Source organism: Neophocaena asiaeorientalis, unplaced genomic scaffold (genome assembly GCF_003031525.2).
Source record: "Neophocaena asiaeorientalis asiaeorientalis breed wild unplaced genomic scaffold, Neophocaena_asiaeorientalis_V1.1 scaffold302, whole genome shotgun sequence".
Taxonomy (NCBI): Eukaryota; Metazoa; Chordata; class Mammalia; order Artiodactyla; family Phocoenidae; genus Neophocaena; species Neophocaena asiaeorientalis.
The window spans coordinates 265,036-279,951 of NW_020174038.1; the positions used below are offsets into that span (position 1 = coordinate 265,036).

Sequence of the window (14,916 nt, forward strand, 5' to 3'; positions counted from 1 at the left end):
CCTCCCGCCCCAGTGGAATTGGAGCTGAGGAGGAGCTGAAAATGCAGATTTAACATCAGGCACAGATACACTCGCTCTTTCTCTGAGATACACACAGCTCTCCACATTAGCACCTCTGCGAGCAAGCCGGGCTGCCTGACTACACGGCTTCCCCGCCAGCCAGTTGCTAGAGAACACACACTGATTTGCTCCTTTCCAAACCCCTAATCAGTGTTTTTCTCTACAAAGATTTTTTTAAAACAAGCAACAACAGAAACTATATATTTTTTTCTTTTCTTTTTTTTATTTGCACCTTCCTTGCGGGACCACTGCTCCGCCAGCCTGCGCGCCTCCTAACACCACTTTTCACTCCCAAAGAAAGATGAAAGGTGGCTGTGTCTTCCAGTGGAAGGCGGCCGCCGGGCTCCTCTTCTGTGTCATGGTTTTTGCATCTGCCGAGAGACCGGTCTTCACGAATCATTTTCTTGTGGAGTTGCATAAAGGAGGAGAGGAAGAAGCTCGCCAAGTTGCAGCAGAACACGGTTTTGGAGTCCGAAAGGTAAGACCTCTCTTGCATTTCGCATGTTGTTTCAAAACGGGGGCAGCCCTGCGCAATCTCATTGCAGATTTGCAAGTTTTCTCTCTTTCTTGTGCGATGCAGATATTCTGCCATCGGCTCCTTAACACAACGTTGCCTCCGGTGATCTTTCACGGGTTATGTAATTAAAATGCCCTTCAAATTGTACTCGTAAGGTCATAAAAACAATTTATTGCTCTTTGACTTGGTGGCGAAAACAGGATAACACCTTTCAAACAATGCGGTGCGCCCGGGCTGCTGTCCGAGCTACCAACTTCTCAAGGCTGCCTGGGGATGAGGTACGAAGTGCTGAACAGCAGGTCTTGGCGTTGGCAGACTCGTCAGGGATGTATCCCCCGCCCCTGCCTCCCGGAGAACGGGTAGTTTCCGAAGCACAAGGCTGGAAGCTTGGACACTGCGATTCGTCTCCGCGCTTTTCGAACCCGGCGCCAGGAGGACTTCCCTCCCTGACTCCTGTCCCGGCTCTCTTCCAGGGAAGGCAGCTCTGGCTCCAGGAGACTTGGAGACAGAACTGGTTTTTCTTTCCAAAATCGGGGCTGAACTTCCCCCACCCACGCCCACGCCCGCCCACCCCGAAGCGTACTCAGCTCTCTAGTTCTCAACTCGCAGCTGTAGACGCTGGAGAGGTAGATTTTGAGGGGAGTTCCTTACGGAGAACTCGGGGTGGCTTTCCTGGTATGTGGGCGGCCGGCTTGGCTTTCCCACAAGAAAGCGGGGATCCCCATTCCAAGAAGTTGTCAGAGTTCAACCGTTTGGGCAGCTGGTTGATGTTCCCAGCCTCGGATGCCTCGGGACTCCTTTGGAGACGCCAGGGTACCCAGTCTGGGAGGGAAGGGAGTGGAGATCACTGGATGGGGGCCGCGGCTGACCTGCCTGCTTCCTGCGAAATATCTCGCCAGGGATCTCAAGTGTCCTTAGGGGACCTGGCGAAGGGTGCGGTGGAGTGAGGGTGCAAGGAGAGACCGGGGCGATCTGAACCTGCAGGACGGAGGGATGCGATCTGTCGACCAGAGCGCTGACCGGGTGGAGGTCTGTGGGATTCCGGGTCCCGTTTCCTCCCTCCTGATCCCAGGAGAGAAGCTAGAGTTGAGCTGTGGGTGCTTCGGTGCTGCTCTTGCCTCGCAAGGGCAGCGCGAACTGGGACTCAGTCCCTTCGGTCCGGACTTTCCACGTCTCCAGCCTCCCTCCTAGCCGCCGCAAGCCTCCTTCACCTGCTGCGGGTTCTCTCGCCTCCGTAGGGCGTTGGCCACCGCGATTTCGACCCCAAATGGGTTTGACAGTGAGTTTGACAGAGGTCTGGGAGGCGGCGCCGGGTCTGCCTGTGGCGCGCGGGCGGGTCCCGCAGAGGGACTTGTTGCTCCCGGGAAGTGTGGGTGGAGCACGGGAGAGGAGACGCCTGCTGAGGGTGCAGCCCGCCGCCGCTCTAGCCCAGGGCCTGGGGGCTGTTTACAGAGTGCCGCCAATACAATAAACAAGGAGACCCTCCTTCCTTCCCACCCTTACCCCTGCCCCAAACTTGGCAAGATCCAGGACCCAGGCGCCATAAATATAGTGGTGATTATTATTAGCTGACGGTTATAGGGCACCTTTATGTGATGGAGTCCTTACTTTTCTTTAATACTCTCAACAACTCTGAAGAAGCTACGATTATTATTAAGCCTATGGTTCTGATAAGGAAATTGGCTCAGATAAAGGCCCAAGATGAAAACAGCCAAGAATTTAAGCCCAGATCTTTCAGAGATGAACTTATGCTCTCACACCCTTAGTACATGCCACAGCGAGCTAAGTGCTCTGCAGGGTACGTTGGCCTTTACGGTATGCTGGAAAGGGATGTGGCATCAGGTTCTTTAAAAAGCCTCTTAAAAAAACAAAAACAAAACAAAAGCACTGTGAAAGGGCTGCGGTTGATGCAGAAATACCTGTTACTCTCTCCCCATACCAGGGCCCTTTCCATGGGGTGGGCAGACATCACTATCCTCTTTTACTTCCCCTATTGAAAGTATGCCCTTAACATTTGATCTTAGAGATGTAACCAAATCTAGGTGTAGCTGAGACTGATAATGCCTTAGCATATATTCTCCAAGAAGCTTACTTCTTTTTTGTATAGAGGTGAACAGCCTAATAAAGGATTTAGAGTTCTGGTGATGGAACTTGAGCAAGGAGGTGTAGAGACAGTGTCATCATAAATGAATCTGAATCCTCTCAATACACTTACCTTAAAATCTCAGGGAACTCATACTTTGGGGTGAAATCAGATACCTAAGCCTCTTTCCCATCCTTTCTTGGAGAGGAGCCCACTGGTTTTGCATTACAGTCTCAAACTGGCAGTTCCCATCCAGGAGAAATGGGCTTTTTACCTTGCCATCTCCTAGTTACCTGTCCATAACCTCTCAGAAGTCCTCTTATCCAAATGATTTTTGCTCTGATACCTATTTAAGTAAAAATCAGTCTATGGCAAGATACTTCTGCTGAATTGTCACACGAAGCTACACTTGTCTAGAATAAACCCTCTTTTCCTCCTTTGGATCCATGTCCACACATCCCCCCAAGACTGAGCTCCAAACTTTCCCTGATGCCATGAGCTTTCCCTTCTCCAAATTCCTGTGGGATAAAGAAGCAAAGACTACATGACATAAGCTAGGACACTTCATTACTTGTCCTCTAGTCAGTTCATATATGTAAGTAAATACGGGTGTAAGCATTGTCTACCCACTTAAAAGTTAAACATTCAGGGATGGGATCTTCTATATTTCTGGTTTCTTCACCAGAGCCAGCATATTATTGCCAGGCTGTAAGAAAACTTCCTTAGTTTTATTTATTCCTCCAGGTCTCCCAAACACTGTCCCGTCTTCTTTTTGTCATGCTGTACTGTACTTTTGTCAATATTTCTTATTCATTTTTCATTTAAAACCCCCAATACCTCCTTCTCCTTCCTCTTTCTAACACCTAGGATACCTCCCAACTCCCTACCGCCCCATCCTTCCAGATGCTCCGTGTCAGACAGCAAAGATTCTCAGTAATTATTTATTCATATGAAAGAAGGGAGGGACCTACTATTTTACAAAGTTATCTCATCTAACCTCATGACTCTGTGAGGTAGAAATTATTGACATCAGCTCTAATTCTCAGATGAAAATCTTAAAGCTCTAAGAGGTTAAAAGTAACTGCTTATATCTGGAAAGTGAAAAAAACTCAGATTTAAAGCCAAAATAATTTTGTTTTTCTATCCTGCTGCCTCCAGGAAGCCTTCCCTGACTGCCAAGAACTCTGCCTTTTGGGCACCATTTTAGAGTTCAGATATTTTTCCTTTCCTTTATTTCTTTTTTCTACAATATATTTAACACTTATTTGGTATTAACGTATGTCGTTAACTAATGTGTACGAGTATACACTTCATCAGATAAGTTGTAAATCTCCCAAGAGATAATATATTATGTCTTTTTATAACCTCTATATTTAGCACAGTGTCCTATATATAAGGTACTCAATGAATATTTGTTGATTATTTTGCCTAACTCTTACAAGACCATGAGCAAACAATTATATTTCCTCTCTCAAAAGGAATAAAAATACCTATATCTTTACCCTCAGAAAGGTGGGTTGAGACTAAAATTTTCTATTTTATCATGATGTGCCCCAAAGATGTAAGTTCACCAGAGAAGGTGCATATGTCTAGAAGAATGAGTGAGTTTGCAATAATGACAAAGACGTTATTCTAAAGATTGCCTTAAAATTCTCAATACACTACTAATTTGAATTCCTTTGAAAAAGAAAATGAAAATTATTTATTAATGCGTTGAGGGTTGGCCAAAAATCATGTGAGAATTAAGGTAGAAATCCAAACAACTGACAATTAAGTTTTTTCTTTTACTATAATATGTTTTATTTTTTATCCATGTAGAACTGAGGCTAGGATGAATACACAAGTAAAGTCATGTGACAGCTTTTATATGTATAATTGTTAAAAAAATTTTTTAATCTAATAATTGTGCTGTTATGTAATGAAAGAATAAACTTCTGGTCATTTTAATTTTATTGAAGTATAATATAATTTAGGAAAGAGCATAACTTGATAAATTTTCATGAACTGGGCACACATGTGTAACCAGCACCTAAATCAAGAGATAAAATGTTATCAGCATTCCAGAAGCCCCCCTCTTGTTCACTTGGGTAGCTTTTAGCTTTAGGTTTGTAGGAGCTCTTTACCTATTATGGATAGGAATCTTTTGTCAGATATATGTCTTTTGAATATTTATTCTCACCCTTTTAATGGTGTTTTAATGTCCCAACAATATTGAATCCATATTATATAATTTTAATTTCACTTCCACACACAATCAATTGTCAGTCAAAAGAATTCTCTAACCATATTCCCCCGTCCTCTTAACGTAGTTTGGGGGATGAAGGCAGAAATAACAGGAAAAAGATTTGATCCTAAGTATTTCCAAAAGGACTCCTATCTTAAACACCCTTAAGGGACAGTTTTTCTGGAACTACAAGATCTACTATCATGATAGCTAAAGGGAAAGAGCCCATTTCTCCAACATGACTGCCATGAATTCCTTTTGGATCCCAACTTAATACATTATGCCTTAGGTCAAGTCCAAGTTCATCCCTCATGCCTTCTCTGGTTGTTTTGTATCTCTTTGGAACTTCTATTGCATATAATCTGTTCCTTTCCCTTGGACCAGTCACCAGTCATATCTGTCACAGCACTTGCCATGCCCAAAGCCTCTCTGTGGCTGAAGGAAACCAGGAACAGTGATGTTAAAAGGGAAAGATGACAGGATTCGGATTAGACAGCACCAGAAACTTGGTTAAGTTATGAAATCCCTCAGAGGCTTATTTTATTTGAAATGGTTAATAAAATATGGGGGTTGTGAAAAATCAATAATATAGTGCATGTAAGGTTCTGGACACAGTGCTGAGTGCATAGAATAAAACCCTATTATTGGTAGTAGTAATAAGGATAAGGTGATCACCTAGCCACATTTTTTTTTTTTTAACTCAAGAAAGCAGTTGTGGGTTATACTTTCTCAGGAGTGACAACTGATTGAGTGAGGAATAGACACTCAACCCAATGGCAACCCATCCATGAGTCAACCATGGTCCATGAGATGGCCTGGCCCAAATAATTCAGTGGTCTACGATTTGTTACAGACCATGGTAATTATCTCAACCAATCATACTGGCTTCTTTAGGAAATGTGACCCACTAGTTGCTATAGAATGGAGAATGGAGCCTAGTTGGCATGAGAAAGCCCATCCAGGTTGTGGGAGATGCAAACATTGCATCTGAGTTTCTAATAACTTCCAGCCCAAATTCCCAGCCAAAGAACTCTGTGACAGAGGCTTAAAGCTAGTCACCAAACTAATTTCCTCTTCTACATGAGCCACAGAAAGACCACATTTCCCAGCCTGCTTTGCAGGTAAGTGTGGTCATATGACAATTCCAGCCAATGTATTGTAAGCAGAAGTGTGCTTTTCTTCTATGCCTGATGCATAAAAACTCCATGTAGGTTGATTTTCCACACTCTTTTCTATTCTGAGGCTTGATGTGATTGAGAACAGTAACTCTGGAAGCAAATGCTAAAGGTGGCAGAGTCACAACATGAAAGGAGCCCAGGTCCCCGATTCCTGACTTAGAATTTCTCATTCCTTACATGAAGCAGAAATTAAACTATTACATTAAGGCACTGAGATTTGGGAGTTTATCTTTAGAACAACCAGTATTACCTAAACCAATACATTCTCCATAAATGTTCCTTTTCTCAAGCTGTTGAAATGACTCTCCAAACTTTGCAACCAAACCAAGGCAAATCACAAAAACAATAATCTTCTAAAGGCTTATGAGAGTTCTTAGATTTTCATCTCATAACATCAACCAACTTTTCAGGTCTTTGTGACTCGTCTTCTCCAGCAAGAATATAAAATCCATTCAACTCTCTGTTGCTCGCACTGGCAACCAATACGCCCTACTCATAGTAGATACTCATTCTGTGCTTCTTGACTGATAAAGACACTTGGGTCACAAGATGATGATTTAAGCCGTCAGCTCAGAGAGAAAGTACTTGAAGAACTAGTCTTAAGAAACTACCCCTGTAATATCCATTTATTAATAGGCAGAAATTTAGCTAGGAAACAGAAGTAGTTAACAACCAGCAAATCACTCACGGACAGACTCCTGTGTTTCCCTAAAATTCCCAACTTAGAAATTATCAATAGTAGAATACATGAGTTGTTTGAGCAGAGAAAATAAAGCCTGCAGTTAAAACTTGATAAATACAAAAGAAGGGGGGAAATTACACCTCTTTTTCTCAAATGAATGACTATCTAGAAATCAATTTCTATTTCAAAAGGTCTTATCATAATGTTATAGCACATCAGAGAGTAATGCTGATAGTTAAATTTGCAATAGTTATATATTCAGCTATAACTGCTCAGAGAAGTCAGGCTTAAAAATAAAACGTGAAACCTGAAGTTCAAATGCTTTCCCCCCACTATAGCAGTGGCTTTATTTTACATTTGAGCTCAGATTCATCATTTTGAAAAGAAACATTGTACTAAATTTCTGGAATATATTAGTTGAGATTCAAAGAATCACAGGGCAGTTGAAAAACAGGAATTACAGCTTGACTTTGTCTACTAAGATGTATTTGTTATAGCTAAAGACGATTCAGTGGCTAAAATCCTCTAATGGTTAGGGAATCAAGAAATTACATCTGAGTTAACTCTCTTCTATCCTAAATGTAATGATTGCATATTAATGGATGGCTTCTACATGAGGTATATAGAAAAAGCAATAAACTTCTGCAGTAAACTCTCTTGACAAATTGTTTTTGTCCCTAAAGCTCATTTGATCATGGCTTTCTGGATAATGTTGTGATCTGTTGATATCCTCTGATGAGAATAATTGAAAATAATAAACTCTTAGGTTGAAAGTGAAACATTGATACAAACTGTTAATTTTCTGATATAGAGTAAAATAGACTTAAGAATGTTACAACATGCTGATAGTTTCTTGTAGAAATTTGACAAGAACATGAAGAAAATTGTAGGATCCTAGAGTGGCCCTTCATTTACAACTTTAAATGTGGCATTGACTCCCCTAAACACCCAATTCTCCTAGTTTTTCTTAAATTCTAATTTCATCACAAGTCCTTTTACCAGAACTTCTTCAGTCCCAAATTCTTCATTTTCATTCATCTCTTGATGAGCTGGGTTTTATTGAAAAGTGAAGGGATTAGCCTGTACATGAAAAAGGAACTCTCCTCTCTTTGAGATAAAAGAGAGAAGAATGAGCAGATGAAGTTCAGTTTTTAGGTCACAGAGGAGGATATCAGGAGAATATCCACTTGGGAGTCACAGTTATTTCAAAGGTATAGGAGGCAAGGTCAATTCTTGGAGTGGGGGAAGTGGTGCTGGGATGGGGGCTTCAAAAGAGATAAAATTTTGTGCTCTGCAAATGGGGATGGGAGAGGATGCTGACAAAGGACCGGTAATGACTTCTGGCCAGTACTGAAGGGCCAAGTGGGAGAGCATGGATTTATAGCAGCAGCAACTGAGTCATTTTCTTCAATAGCACTCAAGTGGAGGTGGTGGAAGTAGGGAGAGAAGGAAATGGAGTTTTAAAAAATGGAATATCCATAAAATAGAAGAGAAGGTTAATTGGGATTAGTAGTGAGAGAGTTGAAAGGGAGAAAGCTATGGTTAGTGAGTAGGGTGTTGAAACTCAAGAATCCCAAAATTGAGCATTTCCAGACAGTGATGAGGTCCATGGAGGTGAGTTACCAAAGCCAAAAAGAGGTGGAGTTGGTCAAGGAGCTGAAAGTCAAATGCACAAGCATCCATCCTCGTGCACCTCAGTCATGCCATAACTAAATAGCATTGCCAAGGGAGAGTGTGGAGAGAAAACGAAGAGAAGAGGTTCTAGCACAAAATCTTGGAGAAGTTTGGGCATGGAGGGAGAAAGAGGAGACGGAACTTGGACAGTTAGGGATATGGAAGATTACTTGAGAAAGTGCAGGGCTGTGAAAGGAATGGAGATGAGGATTAAGAAAGAAAGAATGGGGCAACGGTGGCCACTGGTTTTGGAGATGAAGTCATTGGTGTGATTGGAGGAGGTACCTTAGCACATGGGAAGAGGAGAAGTACAATATGTCGGTTTGGGTCCCCAGGAGTAGTCCCTGGGACAAGGATTAAATGCAAGTTGTTTATCCAAGGCATGATTCTAGTAAATACCGGTAGGGGAGTGGGGAATTGAGACCGGGAAGGGAAGGCAGGAATTAAGGGTGTATTACAGCACAAGTTGTCACTGTGGGTAACCGGGGCTCAATCCTACCAGGAAACTCTGGGAGATGGTTTAGAACACGTCTGAGAGTCATTCTGCCTGAGGGGTGAGGGAACTGCTGTATTTATATGCCAATTGCAATCAGATATTTTTCATGATTGATAGTTCTTCCTGGGTGGCGTTGACTCTCCAGCATTTTGACTTGGCAAATGCTCAAACAGAGCAGAATTTGGCCGCCAGAGAAAACTCTCAGACAAATAGATCCAGAGGCTTTCTTCATACACTAAATGCTAAGGCCCAAAGGGATGTGAGCAGGAAAGTGATAGTGTCTGTGACAGGAAGGAAGCCAAATTGTGAAGGCTGCAGTAAGTATGATGAAGTAGAGGTATCAAGTGTAGACAGTTCCTTCAAAAAATATAGTGGTAAAGGGAGGACAAGAAGAAAAGTATTATTATGGTGACAAATTTATGTGGTTTTAATGATTTTTATGATAATGGTTTCTAAACACTTGTCAGACCACTTGGAGATTGTTACCCCACCAAAATACTGTGACATACTTGACTGATTATTCTGACTGATTTATCCAGACTAATTTAAATTTTAACAAATTGTAACTGAAATTATGGAGTTACAGCCTGTCAGAGCAGGAAGAGACCTTGGAAAGGCATTAGTTTAACCCTTAATTTTATACATGAGGAAATGGAGATCAAACATGATGTTTCTGTTCCCAACTCTTTGCAATGAGCATCGGAACCCTGTTGCTCCCTGACGGTGGTTCAGACGTTGCATCATTAGAACCACTGCACCAGCCTTTCATGCTGGAAGAGAGAGAGAACCAGATTGAGAGGGATTTCTATGAGCGATTAGCCATATAAACCAACCTGTTGGTTACCAGTTCATTTCAGGTCCTCCTAGTCTGCTTTTCTCAAATTTACCCCTAAAATTTTTACAGATTCCAGTTTCCCAAACAAAACTGGGAAAGTTATAAGTTCAGGGATTCCACACCAACAACAACCTCCTGGGGAATTCCCTGGCAGTCCAGTGGTTAGGACTCCGGGCTTTCACTGCAGTGGGCCCGGGTTCAATCAATCCCTGGTCGGGGAACTAAGATCCTGCAAGCTGCATGGTGCACCAAAAACCTATTGGATTAACACTTGATAAAAGATAGAATAAGGATTTTATATTGCTTTGTCCCCTTAGTGACGAGCACAGTGCTGTACTGTTAGCAAGCACTTAATAAATATCAAAATCAATGGTTAGAAAACATTCTAAAGGCTTAGCATTATCATCAGATGCTCACTAAATGACAGACGGATGTGTTATGAGATACTGCAATCAGGAAAACCACGCCTGTGAGGAAACGTTATAAGAATATCCTAATTTGTATCTGTGTTAAATGACTTCGATTAATTAACTGTCATTAATAGCCTAAAATTTTGTGACTTAATGAGAAATTCAGAAGCCAATGACAGAGGAGAACAAGGAGATCCACAAATCCTATCTTTCCTTGCCCTTAGCTTGTTCTTCACTTCTGTGAAGAGGGGAAAATATGTTTCATCAGAAGGCTATCAGCTGTCTTCAAAAATGATGGAAGTTCAAACATAAGAAGGTAGTTGGCATGAAAGAATCAATTCTAGTCAGTTCCTGTTGACTGTGTTTCTAGGGAGTGCCAACCAGGAATGGGACACCAAGAGAGAGCTTGCAGAGCCTAAGATGGGGGGAGAAGGATGGGAAACAAGCCACTGTGGATCTCTTAAAGTCCAGGGGCAGCAACATGGGGTGGGGTGCAGAATCAAGCCAGAGGGAACCTTGGAGAGTGTGTCTCCAATGAGGCTTGGCATGAAGCAAATTTGGACCCAGAAGTTGAAGCCCAAAACAAGCCATTGCGGCCATTAACTTAAGAAGGAGGAAAGGACCAAAGAAAAATTATGGAAGTTTGAAACCAATGGACAAACAAAGTAACAGGAGCACCGCCATAGCGGGGGAAGCGCAGAAGCAGAAGAATATTCCGTTCATTCAATAAACACGTACTTAACGCATTCAGTAAGCAAGTATGATATCAGGCACCAAGACACGGACTTGGGGACAAGTAAGAAAGTTTTCAGATATTAAGGAGCGATCCAGCTCCAGTGTGCAAACCCTTTTCAAGTCTTTGGTTGTGTCACATTTATTAAGTCCCATCGGCCAATGCAAGCCATATGGCCAAGCTCAGAGTCAGTGCAGGAGGCAACTCTCCTAAGCAGTTGATACAGAGAGACAAACAAACGAGGACCACTTCTGCAACTTCCTACTCCCGAAGAGTCTGGGAGTTACAGCATTTCTGAGTTATCCTATCCAAGGGCGAGGAAGCTAGGAAATGTAGCCACCACCTCCCATTCTTCCTCGGTTGAGGGTTACACCTGAGGGGCATCAAATCCCTTGCACTTCTGCTTGCCCCAAGCAGGCCAAGCCTGCTTCCACAGTCAGAGTAACACCCTCGGGCAGAGGGATGCATGAAGACTGTGGCATGTACAGGCGCTGTGTACAGGGGACCTCCAGGTAAAAGGAATGCAGGAAGGCCATCAAAACATCATCTGCTACACGGAGGCACAGGTTAGATAAGATACAGAAATCACAGACAAGTAGGAGTGCTCTATATGAGCAACCAGAGTACTGGCAATATGCTTTGTGAGAGATCTGTGATATAGGACATGTGAAGCAGAAGGGAAGCCTTCACAAGGCAGGCAGTGCCAAGTGGAGGTGAGTTTGCATTGAGGCTCATAATTTCAACAAATTAAAATAAAAGGGGGTTTATCGAGGATGGTACGGCACATGAAACAAAGTGCACCGGAATTTTAGAAGGATTACAATTAGTGTTGCCTGACTAGGCAACATTTTGGGGAGATGAAACCAAAAAAGTGGACTGAGGATGGTTCATGAGGGGTCACCCACACCATGTTAGGAGCGTGGATCTTGTGGATAAGTAGAAGGAGACATTGAAGGATACTTGGAAAGTGTAGCAGAGTGGCCATATACAGGTAACCCTAGAAAAACAAGTTGAGCTAGTAGTGAAGTAGAGGGGCCTGGATCTCCCAGCCTTGTTCCTTTGTCCTAGGGAATCATTCATATCCTGGAAGCAGGTATCACCATCCCTTTTAACAGATGTTACTACTAGGGAATCATGCCTTTGACCCTATTGCCACTGGCTGATGACATCAGGGATAATAATAGCTTAATTATTGTCTTTGAAGCCACAGTGGATGGCTGGTAGAGGTGGTCAATTCTGTGCATGAAATTTATTCCAGCTAAGAACAAAATCACTAAATGCATACTACTTCCTCCCAGACACACAGATACATGAATCTAAAACAAGTCCCCTAACTTAGAAGCCAAAAAGAAAAGCCAGGACAGTAATGTCATCCCAGCACACCTGATAAGTAGCTTACTCCCTGATATTCCAAAGGAAGAATGCATGTTCTTACATTTTCATTTCTGAGATAATACATGGAAATTTTGCCTTAGGTTAGAAAGGAACTTTTTGTGAATGAGGCTGAGGGTCAGCTATTCTTCACCTATCTCATTGTCTGACTGTCATTTTAGACTTGATATAAATAAGTTGTGTAGGTTCTTGGGAGTATATCATTGTTTGAACCCCACTGTGGACTAGTAGCTCCATTCCACAAAAACAAACAACCCTGGACAACACAAGCCGTTCCGCATTTTTGTGCTCCTGGTCATAGGGAAGAGCAGCTCTTAGAATCACAGAAGAGAGTTGAGTGTTGTCCATGGAGAACAATACCTAGGAGGAGCGTAGAAATGGGCAAGGTGGGCCTAGAGCCAGGTGTCCTGAGTGCTGGGTCAAGGATTTTCCACTCTCCCCTCTCACTTCCCCTCAGATAGCTAATTCCCCCCTTACAAATAGCTAAGCCAAAGGAACATCCATCCATACAGTCATATTTTATCAACAAGTTTTTATTGAGCCCTGCAGAGATAGAGCACATTGAAAGGGATGGGTTTTACAGACAGAAAGGTAACGTATTTAGATTTATGTGCAACAAAAAACATATTATATTTCTCTAGACCCGTTTATAAGACTTCCCCTGATCTGATGGCTCCATCCAGTCTCTTACAAGTTACCTATTTTATGTGCTGGGGTGTGGAAAACTCTGTTTAGCAACTGGCTTCTGGTTCTATACCCAAAGGACCTCCTCAGAGCAGGCTAACCTTACAATATGCCCTGATAAGTTCAGGCTGAGTAAGATTCTCTGTCACATCTGGTTACTCAAAGAAATGAGTCCTCACACCACAGGCCTCCTTCCGTTGACAGAGGAGCTGGAGGTGCCAGTAAACAATTAAGCTCCTTTGCTGTATGAGCGGCATCTGTTCAAAGGGGCTGTCAAGCCTTCCACTCCTCTAGTGAAATCATATTTACTTTACTCATCTAAATAATGCGGCTTATTTGCCTTCAATATGAAATTGTCTTGGCCTGTTTCTTGTTGATTGATTTTTATGAGATAGCATATTTTTTGTGCCTCCATATGCCTCTCTGCTAAGAATGGAATGACTTCTAATCGAACAGTTCCAATTATTATATCCTTTCATAGTTTTAGAATCATTGGATATATTCAAAATGCCCAGCTCCTCCTCTCCATTTTATTCACTGCCCATCTAGGCCCCTTCAAAAAATAAAAGGAAAAGAATGGTCAAAGTAAATAAAAATAATAAATAAAAATTAAAACAATAAAAGTCACATACTCTATATTCCATTTCCAACACGTTGCTCTCCATTGGGGTAATTATAGCAATTGGAATCCACTGAAATGGGCTATATTATTTTTAAGACTATTTCTTAAAAGCCACTTTAAGTGGACAACAATTAAGGAAGGTACAGAGATTTCTCATATACCCCTGCTCCTACACACGCATACTGTCTACTTTTATCAACATCACTCACTAGAATGGTACATTTTTACCAAAGATGAACCTACATTGACACACTATAATTGCCCAAAATTCATAGTTTACCTTAGGGTTCACTGTTAGTGTAAATTCTGTAGGTTTCGACATGAGTTTAATGACATATATCTATCATGATAATATCATACAAAATATCTTGACTTCCCCCAGATTCTCTGTGCTCTGCCTGTTCTTCTCTTCCCCCACCTGCACCCCCTGGCAAACACTGATCTTATTTTTCTCTGCACAGTTTTGCCTTTTCAAGAATTTCAGAGAGTTGGACTCATTCAGACTTTTCCAACTGGCTTCCTTTGCTTTAGTAATATGTCTTTTTGTGGTTTGATAGCTCGTTTCTTTTTAGCACTGAATAATATTCCATTATCTAGATGTACCACAGTTTATTTACCCATTCATCTACTGAAGGACATCTTGGATGCTTCCAAATATTAACAGTTATGAACAAAGCTGCTATAAACGTCTGTGTGCAGGTTTTTGTCTGAACATGAGTTTTCAGTTCATTTGGATAAATACCAAGAAGTGCAATTGCTGAATTATATGGTAATAGTGTGTTTAGCTTTGTTAGAAACCGCCAAGCTGTCTTCCAGAGCGGCTGTGCCATTCTGCATCCTCACCAGCAATGTATGAGAGTTCCTGTTGCTCCACCTTCTCACCAGCATTTCGTGTTGTCAGCGTTCCAGATTTGGGCCATTCTAATAGATGTGTAATGATGTGTCATTGTGGTTTTAATTTGTAATTCCTCATGACATACGATGTGGAGTATCTCTTCATATGCTTATTTGCCACTTGTATGTCTTCATTGGCGAGGCATCTGTTATGGTCCTTGACCCCTTTTTAAATTGGGTTCTTTGTTTTCTGATTGTTGAATTTTAAAAGTTCTTTGTATATGTTGGATAGCAATCCTTTATGTATCCTTTGCAAATATTTTCTCCCAGTCTTTCGCTTGTTTTCTAAATTCTCTTGATATTGTCTTTCACAGAAGTTTTTAATTTTAATGAAGTCAATACTTGAACAACTACTCAGTGAGCTTAAATTGTTGACCCAGGAGATCGTGAGCTAAATAATCGGTTTCTGTTTGGAGCTACTAAGATTTTTGG

General features: G+C 42.0%; 1 protein-coding gene across 2 annotated transcripts in view; it reads left to right on the plus strand.

Moving 5' to 3' along the window:
* Positions 1-26: 26 nt before the first annotated feature.
* Positions 27-14,916, plus strand: part of PCSK2 (proprotein convertase subtilisin/kexin type 2) — a 210,987-nt gene continuing 196,097 nt past the window's right edge. Inside the window, exon 1 of one of the 2 annotated variants that reach the window (XM_024753718.1) lies at positions 27-538. In XM_024753718.1, coding sequence (XP_024609486.1) covers positions 362-538 — 177 coding nt within the window. In that variant the 5' untranslated portion in view covers positions 27-361. The remainder of the gene's footprint in view (positions 539-14,916) is intronic. The other variant, XM_024753719.1, reaches the window with a different exon arrangement.